The 19,786-nt window shown below is 34.1% G+C and overlaps 1 protein-coding gene across 8 annotated transcripts in view; it reads left to right on the top strand.

Annotated features, from left to right (window-relative positions):
• SLC4A7 (solute carrier family 4 member 7) overlaps positions 1-19,786 on the top strand; it is a 112,875-nt gene that overhangs the window by 91,026 nt on the left and 2,063 nt on the right. For 6 of the 8 annotated variants that reach the window (XM_036267234.1, XM_036267232.1, XM_036267233.1 and 3 more), the window contains 9 exons: positions 1,500-1,661; positions 2,023-2,136; positions 4,616-4,777; positions 4,964-5,215; positions 8,182-8,250; positions 9,630-9,803; positions 14,454-14,585; positions 15,441-15,538; positions 18,797-18,904. In XM_036267234.1, the coding sequence (XP_036123127.1) occupies positions 1,500-1,661; positions 2,023-2,136; positions 4,616-4,777; positions 4,964-5,215; positions 8,182-8,250; positions 9,630-9,803; positions 14,454-14,585; positions 15,441-15,538; positions 18,797-18,904 (1,271 nt within the window). The remainder of the gene's footprint in view (positions 1-1,499; positions 1,662-2,022; positions 2,137-4,615; positions 4,778-4,963; positions 5,216-8,181; positions 8,251-9,629; positions 9,804-14,453; positions 14,586-15,440; positions 15,539-18,796; positions 18,905-19,786) is intronic. The other 2 variants (XM_036267236.1, XM_036267235.1) reach the window with 1 other exon arrangement.

Here is a 19,786-nt window from a genome sequence, read left to right as displayed (position 1 = left end):
ATTTAGGAATAAAAATATAAAGTGATTCTAGCCATATGAATGAAAACCAAGATTCCCTGAGCTTTTCTGGTGCTTTTTATATTATGTAAGCAATTGCAGGTCATTTTTTCTCTCATTAAAGGTGTCGGTGCTTAAGTGTATAATTGGAAGGATATCATCTGAAATTTTATCCCATTGATAATTTAAGTCTGCTGTCTAGTACAGCAGTCATTCCCTACGTGTGTCTATTTAAATATAAATTAGATAAAACTCATTAAAAGCTCAGTTTCTCAGTTGCATTAGCCACATGTCAAGTGCTCAGTAACCTCATGTGACTGCTGGTTGCTTGCTGTATTTGACAGTGAGGTTACATAACATTTCCATCATCATAGAAAATTCTCTAGGACAGTGCTGATATAAAGCATCATATATGTAATCAACTTAGATTAATGCTTTGCTATTTCATATTTAAAAGTCACTTCTGTTATGAAAGAGGTCAAGTTAATAGAGCTGCTCAAATGAAAGTGGTTCGCTTAAAAAAGTCATTCTGTGATGAATAGGGCATCTCGATATTATAGAGACATGGTCTTTTCATTGTGATTTTTTGTTTTTTTTGACATCCAAAAGGGCTGTGTTAGATACATTTCTTTTTTTGGAGCTATAGCTTTTATTTTCATGATCCACATTGTAAATTTGTAGGTGTTCTAATCTCAGCACATAAAAATTGAGAAAAATGGAACCTTTTGGTAAACTTGGGTTGTAGTTGTGAAGAATGAGTCTCCTTAAAGCATGAGTGAGGGGAAGAGCGCTTCAGTAGCGTGTGTCTTCGTTAGCCACTGGTTGCCTTTCAGTTATTTTTATGCCCCAGAGGAAGATCAAGTCGACAGATTTTTATAATTATATTGCATTATGTTATACTATTGATTATGTTATTGATTGTTATTAATGGAGATATTTTCATAATCACATTACTGCTTATAGCCCCAATGCTTTAATTCCACATTCTTGAGTCAAGTCAGAAAAGCCTATAGCAGTTTTTATTACTGACTTGAATTTAGTACTATAGGTATTTTTCAGCATCATAAAAAGGTATGGTTGGTAGTAATTTTCTCTCTGTAGCTTTTGTTATAAAGCACTGGTTGAGAAGTAAAGATAGAAAAATTGTGAACCAGCAGGAATGCGCAGAAAACTTCTGGGGATTAATACTTACTGTGAGCCTTCCACCAAAGGAAATACGGGTTGAAAGATAGGAGTTATGATTGTAACTTGGCAAAATACTGTATTTCAGATCTGTGATTTAAAATGCACATGTTTTTAAAACTGTAACATCTCTGAACTCAGGATGTGTCTTAACAGTTGATGGTGTGTTAAAGTTGAGTTGGAAGTATTTTTGTCTTTTTAGATGATAGATAAAACGATGGTGTGTCTTACAATCAGTAGCATCTTAGAATCAGTAAAATTCGTTAGTATTTTATTGGCTATCTGAGAATCCCCTCAATCCCTCTTTTTTTTTTTTTCAGGAATGTAGAACCTTTCATGGTGTATTTGTAGGATCAGCTTGTGGTCCTCATGGGCCTTATGTTCCAGACGTGCTCTTCTGGTGTGTTATCTTATTTTTCACAACATTTTTTTTGTCTTCATTCCTCAAGCAATTTAAGACCAAGCGCTATTTTCCTACCAAGGTAATTGGGGTGTAATTTTGGAGTTCTGGTAAAGTTACAGTTTTTGTTTTCATTCCCTTGGTTTATTTCAAAATAGTAATATATTCTTTGAGGTTAATACATAATGTCAAATAGTTATAAATGAATTATTCATAGTGACAAATGTATATTACTTGTCTGAGCTAGTAGTAGAAAAAGAACGGTACCTTAAGAGATGGATGGTAGGTTAATTGTGAAATGTGTTATTTCACTGACACATTGTCATGAATTAAAAACCTCATTCATACTTTCTAGTGGCATATTTTAATCTGAACAATGTGAATTATTTAGAAAGGATGCATAGTGTATCTGTGTTTATATTAATATAATCCCTTTAACATAGGTGCGATCGACAATCAGTGACTTTGCTATATTTCTCACAATAGTAATAATGGTTGCAATTGACTACCTTGTAGGAGTTCCATCTCCTAAACTTCATGTTCCTGAGAAATTTGAGGTAAGAATGAAAACACTTGGCTATTTGTTACTTGGGACTACCAAACTGCTTCAAAGTGTAAGACTGGGCTTCCTAGGTAGTTATTTTTAAAATATGCTAGTCTCTCTGAAAAGCTGATGCTTTGAAAGGAAACATTTTATGTATTTCCCATATATATAAAAAGAATGACAAGATTCAAAGCGACAGGTGAACCTGTTTAGGAAATAAGTAAGAAGGTATCAAAGCTAGTCCATCCTGGAGAATGAATGAAAATATCCATGGTGAAGAGTTGGGAGAGGTTTAAAAAATTTGACCTTGTTCTCAGAGCTGGAGTTCATGATGTACTTTCCAGGCAAAGGAAACAATCTTTATTCCATTTTAAAGACGTAAATCAAACTTGTATTTATGAGTAGCAAGGGCGTCCTAGTTAAATTTCTAAAAGGCTAGTGTATCTGACAGGAGAGAATCAAATGTTCTTCTACAAGAAAAAAGATACTTGATGTGATCATCCATGAACCCTTTGTTTTCATTAGCAAACTATAGTTCTTTTATATACAATATTACCATATGCATAATATAGCATCTAATAATATTTTTTTAAATTAGAGGTGGCAGCTTTTGAATAATTTCTGGGATTTATTCTTAGAGTTAAGTATTTGTGTTACTGCTTATATTTACATATAGCAAATTAAATGACTTCTTTTAGAAACAGAAGATTTAAAGGTGATTAGAAATAACGAATATGATGTAGATAATTTTAGTTTGTTATCTTTCACTGGGGTAAAAATAAATAACATTATTTTTTAAACCACTGATCTCCAAAGTGGAGTGCTTGGGTAGAAAATGATCCACCAAAATTATTTAGGTCTGTTTATATTGTTATCTAAAAATAAGAAAAATTAAGCCTTATAATATTTACTATATGAATTTCATTCTATGGATAACCATTAGTAACATAACAGGTAAATGAGTATAGAGCCATAGAGTGTATGTGCTCACTTTTATTTATAAAAACTTATAATATTTTTTGCTGTTAAAAGTGTATAATAAAGTTTAGAGACCTTTGTTTAAAAGCGTAGATTTTGATCCACTAAAGATTTTAGGTCACAAAGAGATGGCTATATGAAAGTCATTCTATTTTTACCAAATTTTACAAATAAATGAAGCTATAAATTAATATTGGTTCAAAGTATTGATGTAGTTTCCCATAGTTGTGGCCCTGTTTCCTGTTTCTGGTTCCTAACTACATCTTTATTATATTGATCTAGCTTTCAAGTAGCAGACTGATTTCCAGGGGCATAAAATACACTTGAGGAAACAAATTAAGGAACACTTAAGAATGTATGCATTATATAGATAAAATATTTCTATATATGTGCAGTGGTGAATATGAAGCAATCTAATATATGGCAGTGTGGGAAAATTGGAATACACAAATTAGAAAATATTAAATTTCCCTTTTGTATTGACAAATGTTTTCATGAAGAAAAAACAGGCTTTATATGAAGTCTAGGTAATAAAAGTACATTTAGATGTTAATATGTCCAATATTCTCCAAGATATTAAACTCTGTTGTGGTATTTTTTGTATAAAACAAATTTTATGTTATAGCATTGAAATTATTAGCATCTGATAAAATGCCAGATTTTTGTCGGTAGGTACTTTGGCAAAACAGTGTTCTGAGGCTTGATTCTTAGTACCGACTGTGCCAAGATCACTAGTCTGCAGGATCTCTAAAGCAGTTTAGTTTAGGAGCTGATCTGGTAGGTAGATTGATTTGACATTATATGAATAGGTAGGAGCATGGCGAAATGACACTCTGCTTCACTATCTGTTCCTTCATAGCAAACCCCCCACAACTTAATGCCTTTAAATGACAACCTTTTATTTGTTCGTAGATCTGTGGTATTGGGACTAGGCTTAGCTGGGTGGGTAGCGGTCTGGTCTCTTGTTTGTGATATTTCATGTAGCCACAGTAATCTGTTGCCTTGATGAGGGGCATGTAACCTCATTCACATGCCTGGGGTTTCAGATGGCTGAAACAGCTGGGGTGGTTGCCTCCTGTCTCTCTCTCACTACATCCAGTCTCCTCCTCAAGAAAGCTTATACAGGGGCACTCAATAGCTGAAGCTCAGGGTTCCAAGAGGGTTAGAAAGGAAGCTGCAAATGTCCTTTCAGATCAAGGCTCAGAGACTACACAATACCACATTGGCCTTATTCTTTTGGTTAAAGTAAACCGTAAGATCATCCCAGGTTTAAGGGGAAGATATAGACTCTACTTCTAGATGGAAAGAGTAGCTAAATTTTATGACATGGGACCTGCATCCAAGGATGGGGAAAGTCCCTGTAGGTAACTTTGCAAATAATTTACACATATCCCGAGATTTAATCCGGTTCTTTCTGATCCCTTGGCATTTCTGGGGATAGATACAGTCTGTGCTGTGGAATTTTTTGCAATAGAAGAAGAAAACTGTTTTTAAAAAAAAATTTTTTTTAACAGCCTACTGATCCAAATAGGGGCTGGATCATAAGCCCTTTGGGAGAAAATCCTTGGTGGACCTTATTAATAGCTGCTGTTCCAGCTCTGCTTTGTACCATTCTCATCTTTATGGATCAACAAATTACAGCTGTGATCATAAACAGAAAGGAGCACAAATTGAAGGTGACCTTAAAATTTTGTTTCAAATATTATAATTTCTTCAAGACTTTGGGGTGTTTTCCTAATGACTGAGAACATTAAAAGGTGTGAAGTGAAAATAAGTTTCTTCTCTCATAATTAGTAGTATAGAATTTTAATCTAATAGAACAATGTAGACATATAAAAATCCATGTTAATTTTGCTTTTCAGAAAGGAGCTGGCTATCACCTTGACTTGTTTGTGGTTGGTGTCATGCTGGGAGTTTGCTCTGTCATGGGTCTTCCATGGTTTGTGGCTGCAACAGTGTTGTCAATAAGTCATGTCAACAGCTTAAAACTTGAATCTGAATGTTCTGCTCCAGGGGAACAACCCAAGTTTTTGGGAATTCGTGAGCAGCGAGTGACAGGGCTAATGATTTTTATTCTAATGGGCCTGTCTGTATTTATGACTTCAGTACTAAAGGTAAAATCCCTTTATTGCAATGTTTTAAAATCTTTCTTATCGTAAAATTTATACCTGGTTGTATGAAAATGAAACATTAAAATATGTAAATCCAGTTTTATTTCCTAGACTTTACTTGGAAAGAAATATTTTGGTATGGTGTTTAGTATAACAGGCATTTCAATATTAGATGTATCCATTCTAAAAAACTATTTTCAAAGGATAATATTAAAGACTATAGGGTTTTGGCAGGAATTAATCCATGATTTAGATATGATCTAAGAAGAATATAGTCAGAGGATTTTAAACGCATAATTAGAAAAAGAACTATTGAAAAGTGAATGAAACTGAGTTATTTGACCAAAATATAAAAATAATGCTTTTTTTTATATCTGTATTTTTTGTGTTGATTTTAGAGGTGGGGGGGAGAGAGAAACGTCAATCAGTTGCCTTCTGTATGTGCCCCAACGAGGTACCAAACCCAAAACCAGATATGTGCTCTGACTGGAAATTGAACTGGCAACCTTTTGGTGCACAGGACAATGCTCAACCAATTGAGCTAGTCAGGCTGGGCAAAATAATATTCCTATTAATTAAACTAATGCATTCTTCCTAATAAACTAAATGAAACAAAAGTAGTAGCATTTAGTAGAAAAATATGAATAGCTAATATTATAAATGAAGCATGTAAGAAATTACACTTTATGTTTAACATCTTTTAGTCACATCTGCTTTTTTCTGTAAACATCTAATTGAATCTCATGATTAAAAGAAATAACAATAACCGTAACAAACAGCTAAGCATCTAATCTGAAATTTTCTGTTTATCCTGGAAGAGCTCAACTCCATTTTTCCCTTGGTGCTGTAGTTATTTTTATTGTAAACAAAATTAATAAAGAGTTACATACAATTTATAAATTAGGGTACAAGCTTGGAGTATATAAATGTGTATGTATGTATATTATATAGTAACTAAAAAAAATTATAGTTTAGTCCAGCTGGTGTGGCTCAGTGGTTGAGCCTCGACCCATGCACCAAGAGGTCGCCAGTTCGATTCCCAGTCAGGACACATGCCCAGGTTGTGGGCCCGATCCCCAGTGGGGGGCATGCAGGAGGCGGCCAATCGATGTTCTCTCTCATCGATGTTTCTATCTCTCTCTCCCTCTCACTTCCTCTCTCTCTAAAATCAATAAAGGAAAAAAAAATTATAGTTTAAATTATAATTCTTTGGCCTCTTTTCATGGACTTTTAGCAGCCAATTAATTCAGTACATATTTGTTGAGTACTTAGTTTTCTATTGAGCAACAGGGAAACTATAATAATTAGAATACCTTTTTGTCTACTTTGAAGAACTTGGAAGTCTAGTTGGTGAAACATAGGTAATGGGCAATTACTGCATAGTGGTGAGTGTATTTTTAGAAGTGCTTGGGACAGCACGAAAAATATGCCCTCTGATAGGATGCTTTCCTGATAAAAGTTGCCCTATACATTTTGAAAGTTTAAAATTTTTAAGTATTAAGTGCATGTAGGCAGGAAAAAGTCAAGTAGAATATCAAGAAAGCTCTGAAATGAAAGGCTAGTCTTGCTTATTCCCACTTTCTGAAAGGAACTACCCAGATGTAATTCTTTTTACTTTTTTGTCTTTTGAGTTATTTTGGTGGTTACCACCATTATAGTTTTGTATACTTTCATAATTTTATTTTTCACTTTATTACCTTTAGACTGAATATCTTTACCACAGACAGTTGTTTTTCAAAGTCTAGTTCAAGGACCTCTGGGAGTCCCTGGCACCCTTGTCCAGGAATATGATTTCCAATTATATAACTGTGTGAGGCTGAATTTTCTTCGTATACTTCAGCCAAAACAGCATATTGCAGCAGATTGAATGTACATACAGATTTGAGAATTTAGTTGTGTCTGTTCCACCACCACCCACTAAAGAGATTTACAGAAATGCAAAACATTGCTGCTACTCTTACTTAATTTGTTTTTGAAATTATAGTTTTCTATAAAATTTTCTGTTATTTTATAATTGATTTATTATTTTTAAATGAATTAAAAAGAACTGCTTTAAATTTTTCTTTTAATTTGTAATATGGTGACTGTGTACCACATAGCTCTATGTGTACAGTATATACATCAATATCTTTAATTTCCAGGGACTGTTTTCATTCTGTTTATTCACTTTTCTTAGCACTTTTTGTGGATAAAATATTTTTTTGAAATTTCCTGAGTATATTGATTAGATTGTAAGCATTTTTCCCCCCTCTTCCTGAGTTACTGTTTTCTCCAAGCTTTTTAGGAAAGACATACTAGGTTGTTTAGTAGAGTCTCCTCTGTAGCTCTTAGGTCCTTTATCCTGCAGCTCTCTCCCGCTTGGGTGAGAGTGCTGATTGCGATTTTTGAGTAAATGGATGGGGTCTGTTGATAGCTGTCCTGTAGGAGGCTTAGTTAGACGTGGACTAAGTAGGCGGTTTGGGATCTTCCTCACTGCCAAAGTAATAAGAACTTTCTTTTGGGGGTGGAGTTCAACTGTTATATTTAGTAAACATTACTGTGTAATAGTCACTGTAGGGGTAGTGATGGTAGATAATAATGGCTAATGCTTTTTGAGTGATCTATATATACCATGGGCTTTTTTAAAGTATTTTATGTATTTGAAATACTTTAATTTTCATTGCATTCTGATGCAGGAGACTAAAGCACAGAGTAGCGAAGGCTCCATAAGAGGCTAGCTGGGTTTTTAAACCAAGTAGTGGAATGTAGTTCTCGATCTCTTAACCAGGGAACATGCCCACTCCCCTTTTAGGAAGGAACATGCAGAAGACAAACAATTTTCAAGGAGGTTATTGTTTACTAGCATTTCTCTTATGTATAAAAAAGTTAGATCTCATTGCTGAAAAGTCATTTAATTCTGTCGCAATAGGTGTTTGTCGACTAAATTGTTTCGGTAGCATGGGTTCTGATTGTGGTAATTTTATTTACAGTTTATCCCAATGCCTGTTCTATATGGTGTTTTTCTTTATATGGGAGTTTCCTCACTAAAAGGAATCCAAGTAAGTCTTAACCGTTTAATAATTTTTGTAGAAAAACTTTAAAAATTTTTCGTTTGTGAAGATTATTTTTATGATTGTAGCAATTTATTCTCATCCCTAGTATTTTGAGGGCATGTTAACTGGTGACATCACATTCACATTTACTAGTGATTATTGGCCAACTGCACATTTTTCTTCCTCGAGAGTGAAATCCTGAACTGATAGGGTCCTGCCTGTTTCTAATGGAAGTCTTTGAGAAGCCCTCTGTCATTAAAGACTAGCACAGTGTGGGGGAAGATAAAAAGAATTAGAATGGGGAAAGAGTGCTGTTTCTGACAAGCTAAACAATTTCAGTGCTTAGGAAAAAAAGGTGGATACTAGTGTTCCATAAAAAGGGTGATACCTGCCATTGGTATGGTACAATACAGTTTATAAAGCTGGTACAGAAATTATTTTCTGTGATCTTCTAAACAACACTGGGAAGCAGGAAAGGAAGAAGTGCTAATTTTGTAAATCAGGAAACCGAAATCAAGAGACTCACTGAGGGTTCTTAACTAAGTGAGCAAGGGAGCCAAGTCTAGAACCCATGATTTCACTACTCTGTTTTGTCTTATTTATAATACTTCCTGGAAGACAACCTGATGCAATTTATTAAGATTTATATCAATCCAATCTTAGTGTAAAATATGTAGCTCATAAAACATGGTTTGTAAAGATTATTTTTCATCTTCACATAGGTGGTCCCCTATGGCCACCTCCTATAATGAAAAGCATACTGTCTCAAGTTGCCAGCTAGTGGCTGGCAAGACTTCTCAAAGGCAGCGTCTAGATTTTTTCAACACCGTCTAGGATCTGCTCTCCATTGGGCAAGAAATGATCTTATTAACTCACTTTTTTTTTTACAATAATTTTGTGAGGTAGGTAGGGCTAATCTTACTCCCAATTTATAAATGAGGAAAATTAAAGCTCAAAAGACCAAAGAATTTGCTCACAGTTTTCTTTTTAGTTGGTGAAAAATTGGTAATGTTAGCTAGGAAGATCTTACGAGATTGTTACTCTTTTATTATTTATATTAGGAATAAATTGAAAGATTAAATGACTCATGCCTGTGATTATAGCAGACAAATTTATCTAAATATTGTAATCCCCCAAATTAAAGCATTTTGGCTTGAGTTTTCTGATTAAATTAATTGCATTAGTTCACACGATTTTTTCCCTCCCTCCTCCTTGGGTGCAGATGTACTATCCTGAAACATTCTCCTGTGCTATCAGAACAAATCAAGGGAGTTACAGTTTTAATCACAAAACCCTAACATTAAATGTAATTTCTTTTCCTAGGTAGCAGAAATTATATTTTTGTTGAAACTGTTTTCTTATTTTGATTTTCATTCCACATACAGTTTTTTGACCGTATAAAATTATTTGGAATGCCTGCTAAGCACCAGCCCGATCTGATATACCTCCGTTATGTGCCTCTCTGGAAGGTCCATATTTTCACAGTCATTCAGCTTACTTGTCTGGTTCTTTTGTGGGTAATAAAAGCTTCAGCTGCTGCAGTAGTTTTTCCCATGATGGTAAGTTTTTTTTTTCAGACTTTGTCACTAATTAATACATTATTTTGTGTAATAGTAATTATTAATATTTATAATTGACTTTGAGAAAAGGCATAGCCTATTTTAAGCACCATGGGTGTTTTGAAATATGAATTAGCTTTTTCTAGCTATTAAACTAAGCATTTTCGAAACTGAATTTGTTATTTTCTACATTTTAGTTTTGTTTGTTTATTTTTAGTCTTGGGGCTATAGAACACTATTTTGTACTTTTAAATAACTTTAGGGTTTAGGATATTTGTGGAATAAATATGATAGCCTGTTGTAAAAACCAAAGTGACCAGAACAGCTTGGTTCTTTAATAAGCTACTTCAGTACATCTTTTTCAGAAATTAATAGATCTAGGAGTTTAAAAATACTAAAGACAATAGAATGATATTAATAAGACAATGTAATTCATTAAATTATTGCAGAATATTATATTTTGCAAATGGAGAATATTCATCCTTTTGTAAATACCATGTAAATTTGGTTATGTACATGGCCATAAAGAATATGTTAAAATTAAAAAGCTGTAAAGATTATACAGGTAATATTTCCTTGTCACAAATACATTACAGATAAATAATGAGAAGCCACTAAAATAACCTTAAGTACATAGAAATTAAATGTCGAAATAATCTCTGGGTAGAAAACTGAGTTGTAAAACCATTGTGAGATATTGAAATGGAGAACTTTTTAACAGTCTGTGGGATGCAGCTAAAAATGCACTCATAGGGAAATGTATTCCTTTATTGCCTTTATTCTTCAAGATGATTTTAAAAAATGAAACCAAGTTTTTTATTTGTAAATATCAGTAAAGGCCCTGGCTGGTTTGGCTCAGGGGCAGGAGTGTTGGCCCTGGTCAGGATGTGTGCGGGAGGCAACCAGTTGATGTGTCTTTCTCACATTGATGTCTCTCACCCTTTCTCTCTTTCCCCCTTCCTCCCTTCCTCCCTTTGACTCTCTCTCTAAAAAAAAAAAAAAAAATCAGTCAATTGAAAAAAAATACTCTTGGGTAAGGATTAACAACAGCTAAAAGATCAATAATGGGTAAACTCCTCCCAGGCCTAAGTAAAGAAGAAAATGAGACAGCACAATCTACAGGATTAAGAAACAGAAAAGATATTTATAAAACCACTGCTATGGAACAGATTGGAGGGGGTTTAAGAAATGTTACATGAATCTGTAGCAATAAATTTGATCATCTGAAGCAGAGATTGACAAACTTTTTTCTGTAAAAGTTCAGATAGTAAATATTTAGGCTTTGTAGGCAACAGAATATTATATGGACATTTATGTAACGAGAAATGTCTGCAGTTTCTTACTGATGAAATTTAAAAAGTAATTGTACAGTTGTTTTGTTTTGTTTTAAATGAAAGACTGCTAGTGAGAAGAATGGAATTCTTTTTCCTTTGGGATAATATTTCACTTGATTGGGGTTCAGAGTTAGTGTTCTCCATCATCAGATCAATTCTGAATGTTCATCTGTAAAAGCTATGCATAGTGCACAGGTCATCCAGATGGTGGGCAGATTTACCCAGGGCTGTGGTCTGTCTATCCCTGATCTAGAGGAAATGGATTATTTCCATACTATACATACCTTTCCGGAATTGACCCAAAGAGAAGTATAAAACATCCAGATCTGTATAACTCAGTTTCATAGAAGAGACTTGAAAAAGGGTAAAAGGTTTGCCCTTGGAGTACCAGGCCCAGATGTGTTAACAGCTGAGTTTAAAGGGCAGTTAATTCCAATACATCTTGAATTATTCCAGACCAAAGGGAAAGATGGAAACTTCTGTATTTTTTTCTAATGAAACACTAGGAAAATTTTAATAGCAAAGCCTAATAAGTTGTATAAAAGAACTATTGTGCCTCCTCACTAATATAAATGCAAAAAAAACCTTAAAATGTCAACAAATGAATGTACAGCATTTCTATAAGTAATGTATCATTATTAAATAGACAGTTGTACTTTAGCATCAAGAATTATCAACGTAAGACTTTTTAATAAACTTCAGTCATTGTAAATAAAAATCTGTAAATGAGGATTTTTTAAAATTGAATTTATTGAGGTGACATTGGTTAATGAAACAATACAGGTTTCAAGTCTATAACTTATCATCTGCACTCTGCATCATGTCCTCACCACCCAAAGTCAGTTTCTTTGTCCCCTTTGCCCACTTCTCCCTGCCTCCACCTTCCTTTACCTCTGATAATCACATACTGTTGTCCATATCTGTGTGTGTGTGTTTTAAGAAGAAAAAAACCCCCACATAGATACTATAAATGAGTTTTAATATAGGGTGACCCACTCTTACTGTTGTTATTTTATATTGAAATTTTTGTGATATATTTGTTATAAAGAGGAGGTAACATTATTTGTTGATAATGTGATTATGTATCTATTAGTTCAAATGACTCAAATACAAAAGAATAAAAGCCCTAATAGAATTAAGAATTTTGTTATGGTGGCTAGATATAAAAAAATGTAGAATTACTAAGATAGGCTCTATCCTAGTAATAATGCTAAAATTGGAAATGGGGGAAAAATTGAATTTACAATAGTGACCAAAAACTATAAAATACTTAAGACCAGATTTAAAAGGAAAGGCCTATTTAAAGAAACATAAACTTAATAATCTTATTTGTACTAGTTTTTTTGGGGCTGCTGAAACAAAGTACCACAAACTCATTGCCTTAAAGCAGCAGAAATTCATTGTCTCGCAGTTGTAGAGGGGAGAAGTCAGAAATCCCGGGATAGGCAGAGCCGTGCTCCCTGTGAAATCTGGGGGGGAGGAGTCCTGTGCCTCGTCCTGGCTGTGGTGGTTTGCTGACATCTTTGGCATTCCTTGGTTAGCAACTGCAGAACTCTGTCTGCGTTCGTCATCACATGGTGTTCTCTCTGTGTGTCACTGTGTCTTCACATGACCATTTTATGAGGACACCAGACGTATTTTACATCGGAAGCAACCCCATCTCCAAATAAAGTCACATTCTGAGGTACTGGAAGTTAGGACTTAGATGCATCTTTTGTGGGGCACACGATTCAACCTCTAACAATACTGAAGGACATAAAGATCTGAACTAACACAAAGATATACCATGGTTTTTGTTTTGCAGACTATTCTAAAAATGTCACTTCCAAATATGAGACTTACTAGTTTTATTTGCATGTGTGTTTTGTGTATGTGTTGGGGGAGCATTGGTGAACTATAGGTCATTTTAAAGTGTATGGAGAAAAATAAATGCCAGAGTCAACAACATGGATGGTAGAAATGTACTAGATCTAGTTTGAGTGTGGGTTACATGAGTATATACATTTGTCAGAAGCATCAAACTTGTACACTTGCTTTTTTTGTATTTTACTATATGTAAATTGTGTATTAATTTTAAAATAAAGATATAAGAAATACTAGAGAATAATAGAATGAAGATAATTATAATTAAGAATTCCTGGCTGCTTCCAGGGGTAAGGGACTTGACTATTACTGTTTGGAGACCAAACTGTTTTGATAGCTAAATTTTTTAAAATTGCTGTTAGGTCAATGTAGCTACACAATATGGAATTGGCATAGGAGCAGACAAATAGACAAATTTTTCAAGACCTTATGAGTTCAGAAATTAATCTGAATATATGAGAATTGACCACTTGAATACCTTACCAAGCAGATTATTTCATTAAAGGTTGTGACTCATTTATTGTGGGAAAATTTAGTATATTGTTAGAAGATTTGGATATATAATGGGAGCTAAATAAGGTTGCTTTCCCTATATGATTCCATATTCAGAAAGAAGTCATAAATGAACTCAAGATTTAAATGTTAAATTGTAGTAGAAAATTTTGAAGAATATTTGTTATAATCCAGTCATTTGAGGATAACTTCAAAGAAGCTAAGGAAACCCAACTGTAAAAGAAAGAGAGATTTGATCACATGACAGTTAAATGTTTTATATGTTCATGGTAATATCAGATTGTATATTTAGGGGAAAATATTTTTAACATAAAAGGCAGGAAGTGTGTTTCTGTTCAAACTACACAGTACTCATGAATTCATGGACAAGTCATAAAAATCAATTGCAAAAGAGGCAAAGAATAGGAAATAGTAAGAACAGAAAGGGAAATCCAAATTGCCAGTCAACATTTGAAAACATCTTGAGCCTTAGTAACATTTAAAGAAAAGCAGACTAAGTAAAAACATATCTTTTTCACAAATATGATTGGAAAGTTAAAACCTGATGCTGGATAATGGGTTCTCTAATGCATTGCTCATTTTTTTTTATTATCTCTACTTAAATAATGTATAAAATGCAAAGTCATCATAAAAGTTATAACCTTTTTTTAACTGAAGACGTCATGCTTCAACTGCTTTGTAATTTTATATAGAGTCCAAGGGATTTGTATAAGAAAAGGTTAAAAATGCCTTTTTATCTTTTCTTTGAGCACAAAGCTCAGAAAGATACAGTTGACTCAGTTCCTTTGAAATAAGTTGGTACGTGAAATCATATTAAAATAAAATATATAAAGTGCTTTTTGAAATTATTTATGGTCTAATAGATACCTTTTCTTTCTTCAAGTAACGTAATTTACATATTTTTAGATGTTACTGAATATTCTCTCCCCTACTTTTTAAGGTTCTTGCATTAGTCTTTATACGTAAACTCATGGATCTGTGTTTCACAAAACGAGAACTTAGTTGGCTTGATGATCTTATGCCAGAAAGTAAGAAAAAGAAAGAAGATGACAAAAAGAAAAAAGAGGAAGAGGTAAAAGCAAGAATTTTAAATTTACACCCATCACTTTTTTAGTATTTTGTACAAAGTAGCAGACACTATTACAGTCTTTTTATGGGAATCAACTCCTTTAATACCTCCGAATAAAGCATTATTAAGTGTAAGTACTTTATTTTCCCCCATTTACAAGTAAGGGAACTGAGGCAGAGAGAGGTTAGTAGGTAACTTGTCCCAAATATGTTTTTTAATTTTTTTTTTTTTTTTTTATCCTCACCCGAGGACATTTTTTCCATTTTTTGCTCAGGTAGAGTGGGAGGGAGAGAGAGGAACAGAGAGAGAGAGAGAAACATCGATGTGAAAGGGACACATCGAGTGGCTGCCACCCGCACAACCGACCAGGGCCGGGGACAAACTGCAACCGAGGTACGCGCCCTTAGCGGGAACCGAACCCGGGTCTCTCAGGACCGCAGGCCGACGCTCTAACCGCTGAGCCAAACCGGCCAGGGCCCAAATATGTTTTTTACCCATTTTACCAACTTGCTCCATTCATAGTCCTGACACAAAAATACTTTTTTAAAAAATTACATATTTGTATATTTAATAATCACCACTCAGAAGAATGTAGCAGTATGAAAACATAGGTAACACAGTAATTCTACATCATAGTCTACAATCTAATGTAGCCTGAAATGCAGAAGTATATTTTAGGTGCACTTTAATTTTAACAGTATTTTAATAACCTGGTATACATAATGACAAAAAGGACTTTTAAGTAAACATCTTTTGACAAAAAGTAAAATAAAACTTAAATCTGTGTGTTGACTTGTAACATGGAAGTTGATTTGAAATAATCTGGGAAAAGTGATCTCTGTGTGTCTTGCTCCAAAGGAAGCTGAGCGAATGCTTCAAGCTGAAGACGACACTGTGCACCTTCCATTTGAAGGGGGAAGTCTTCTGCAGATTCCTGTTAAGGCCCTAAAATACAGGTGAGATATCACTTTATCTTGTAAAATGTGTTTTACATACATGCCAATTGCATGGATAAGCTGTGTGATGCTTCTTTAAAATAGTGATAACCTATTTTTAAAAAGGCGATGAAACTTGCATCTGGCCCCCCAGCTACAGGAGGGCTTCATGCTTTTCTCTAGCTCCTTCCCCTCCCAGGGTATAGGCAGGAGTGAAGAAAAAGCGAGACTTGAACCGCAGCCTTTAATTTCTGTGCCAAGCAGATAAGATTTACTTGTCTTTCATCAGTGTTTCAATTTCAGTGAAGTTTCAGCCCAACACTCAAGTCTCTGAGTATTCCTGATCTTTCTGTAGCCCAGCTGGGATCTGTGTGCTGGGCAGTAAACATCTGTAATGCATTTTCTGATAACCTTCCAGTGTGCAACTCTATTTAGAGGCTCTTCGTCTCCAAAGGTGTGATTTGACCATAGGTAGTGAAGTTTCGTACTATGAAAAAATAATTAAGTTTTATATATCATTTGTCATGTATAATTTTGGTGATTTATATTTAAATTTAAGAACTTCAAGGTTGGGAAATGGAAACGTTTTTTGTAGTTTTGAAAGATTAGAAACCTACATTATTTATGCACACCTCTGATTCCTATTTCTACACATTTATTCCATTTTGATTAGCTATTTATAGTAGAAAAATCAGTTTTAGAGAGTATATAGGTTTCTTTTGTGACCAGTTAACTTAAAGCATTTCTTGGAATTTAATTAATTTGCTTCAACCTTTTTTTATTTTTAGCTAATCTTTATAGTTTTTACAGAGGTCACACTTGGACTTGTACATGTTGATTAGCATGATAAATGAGTTTATTAATTTTTCTCTATGCTTTTTACTATTAATTTTAAAAATTGTTATTTTTCTATGTTACCTTTCATGATTTTCCCTCAAATCTTTTTTTTTTTTTTTTTTTTTATCCTCACCCGAGGACATTTTTCCATTTTTTGTACAGATAGAGTGGGAGGGAGAGAGAGGAAGAGAGAGAGAGGGAAACATCGATGTGAAAGGGACACATCGAGTGGCTGCCACCCGCATGACCAACCAGGGCCGGGGACAAACTGCAACCGAGGTACATGCCCTTAGCGGGAACCGAACCTGGGTCTCTCCGGACCGCAGGTGGACGCTCCAACCGCTGAGCCAAACCGGCCAGGGCCCCTCAAATCTTTATATACTTTAAATGCTACATATAGACATCTTAATATATTCAACTACAGTGCTCTGCTTTGCTAGATTCTGTAAACATTTGTTAAATGAATTAATATGTTAACTTTGTTGGTTGTCTTCTAAAAGTTGTGGGAACTGCCCTGATGGGTATTAGTGACATTTACCAACTGGCGGAGATTTCTGTTGGTCCTACATGAGCACTTTCTGAGTGTGTTTATACATGGGCCTGGACACATGTAATTGCAGTTTGTACTTATACTGCCTGAATTTAACAAAAGAATGGATATCTGCATATTTGCTTTTATTTTTTAAGTGATGACATGAGCCATGATTAATGCTGCTTTGCTTAAAAATTAAACATCAAGAATGCTAGGAATTGGCTGACTTGTTATCTGCCAAAATTTAACATTTTAATTAGCTTTGGATTACTTGCCATGAAAATCAGTGAGATCATTGATGACAGCATTTGGAAACCGGAAAGCCCTATAAAATGTGAAAATAATTTAATGTGAGAAAAAGCTTTCCCACCTAGTTTTGGGGGAAAACAGAATATATACTTTCTTCAAAAAGGTCTTAATGTCTACTGATGGGAAAGTTCTTACTTAAGGGAGGTCATTTAGAAGTTAAAAGTGCTTCTAGAATTGTTCTCTTCAGTTATTAAAGTTGGCAACCATGCAAAGAAGTATTTACTCCGAGCAGGCACAGTTTGAAGTGTGTGGCTGTGCCATTGTGATTGTGGGCATTGAAATTTTGTGCACTTTTAAATGAAAGACCTGATGAAATAGCCATTTCTAGAGACTCTAAAATGATCATGTCCCACTTTTCTAGTCTTAAATTTTAAATGATATTTGGATTTGAAGAATAAACAAAGCTAGCACTCCCTAAATGATGGCTGTTTGGTCATTTATAACCTAGCTGCCATCACATTGTTAATTTAACATCTAACATGACATTTGTATTTGTCTCGTTTTTGCATGAAATGTTTTCTTTCCCGAAGATAGAGAGCTTGCAGATGTGTTTCTATTCATAGTTCTTTCATATTATTTGTGACTGACAACCTTGAGCCCATAATGATTTATGGATATCATCATTATTGGATTTGGGGTCTTGAAGTAAATTTTTTCAGTATTTCATAGAGATACTTGTTATTAATCATGAGATAACATTTTCTTTTGATTTTCATTTTGATTAACTTAATATAACCTTTGATACTAAACATGTGAATGCCAGCAAATATCAGTACTTATAAGTCTGTTTTTGTCTTATTTGTTGAGATATTTTTAGAGCTCTGTTTTCAATTTTATTTTTATTCTTTACGTTTTTGTCTGAAATAGTTAAATGCTTTAAAATTTTTTCTTTATTGATTTTAGAGAGAGATAGAAACATTGATGAGAGATAATATTGATTGGCCCCCTCCTGCACCCGCCCCCACCCCCGCCCCGACCTGGGCATTGGGCCTACAGCCTTGGCATGTGCCCTGGCCAGGAGTTGAACCAGCGACCTCTTGGTGCATGGGTTGCTGCTCAACCACTGAGCCACACTGGCCAGGCTCCGTTTTCAATTTTAAAGTGTCACCTTTCCCAGCATTCTTTTTAATGTGTTTAAGAGCATTAAAAAAACAAGGGTTGTTTTTTAAAACCGTAATGTTAATGTTTTCTTACCACTTCAGATAGTTATTTGATGAGATTGAATTTTGTGCCAGTTACAAAAATTTTCTAACTGACTTGAGGCAGTATTATTTCTTGCATTTATAAGCACATTAATATATTCTTTTATGTTATTTCAGTAGTATACCTATAGCCAAGATGATCATCTTTGGGCATCATTGCCAATTTTTAATTACTCTTACTCCTAGTTTTGATTATAAAGAAAGATGCGTTTCCTCATGAGACCTTTATCACAGAATTTTCCAGTATTCTGATATCTTGCTAGACCTTGGTTTATGTGCATGGCAAAGAGTTTTCTGTTTTAAGTTGATGAAAGCAAATATGATATAAGTAATAATAATGACATTATTAATGCTTTTGCAAGTACTGAATACTAACCAGAAAGTGTATTTGTTCTTCAGTGTCGATCCCTCAGTTGTTAACATATCAGATGAAATGGCCAAAACTGCACAGTGGAAGGCACTTGCCATGAATACCGAGAATGCCAAAGTAACCAGAGCTAACACGAGGTAGCTGTGATAATTCACCCGTTTTCTGTGGCCAGTGTTCAGTTTGCTTATGGATAGCTGTTCAATAAAACCGTTACGTTTAACTTCATTTACATAATTTATGTTCTCCTTACCTAAAACTGACTTTTTTTCTTCTTTTCCTACCTTTTTTCTTTCACCTATTAATCCATTATTTTTCTGGATGCTGGAATCAGATATAGATACTAATTGTTTTGTTTATTTTTTTAATATATTTTCTATTTCAAAAAATCAAAGCTATTGTATAATAAAGATGAATATATACTTATGGTAGTATGAAATACATATATAAAAGATCAGAAACCAAATAAAGAAAGATAACTACTAGGGATTAGATACATTCTATAATTGAGCACTCTACCTCAATCACCTTTCTGGACCAAGAAGAAAAGAAAAACAAGATTTTGTTTTGTTTTAACCTGTGATTTCTTTAGTTGAGGCAAATATTTTTCTTGAAGCTATTTGGAAGAAATTTAATCCATGGATATAAAAGCCATTCAATTTAATAATGTCCCATATATCATATAACTGTTTTATACCCCTTTTATTTCTTGTTATGTAACCCTTTTTTCTTCATTTCAAGGCCTGAACCTCAGGGGTTCCAGTTTGATAATCATTAGTACTTTAATCCCTTAGGTTTCTGGAGAAATGAGGTATAATCTTGTTGGGTACTCATTCATTTTCAACAAATATTTATTTTGTGTATGATTTGTGCCAGATACTATGTTGGGTGTCAATATGCTCAGTTTGGGCATCACATTAACATTTTTCCAGGCAAGCAGTCACGTAGCTGCTTCTGCTTAAGTTATCGTCTTTCTGGCCGTCAACTTTTGATGATAATTGATTAGTATTTTTTTAAAAATT

The sequence above is a fragment of the Molossus molossus genome, unplaced genomic scaffold (assembly GCF_014108415.1).
Source record: "Molossus molossus isolate mMolMol1 unplaced genomic scaffold, mMolMol1.p scaffold_m16_p_18, whole genome shotgun sequence".
In the NCBI taxonomy this organism is placed as follows: domain Eukaryota; kingdom Metazoa; phylum Chordata; class Mammalia; order Chiroptera; family Molossidae; genus Molossus; species Molossus molossus.
The sequence above is the reverse complement of the archived record's forward strand: the minus strand, read 5'-3'. Positions and strand labels throughout refer to the sequence as shown.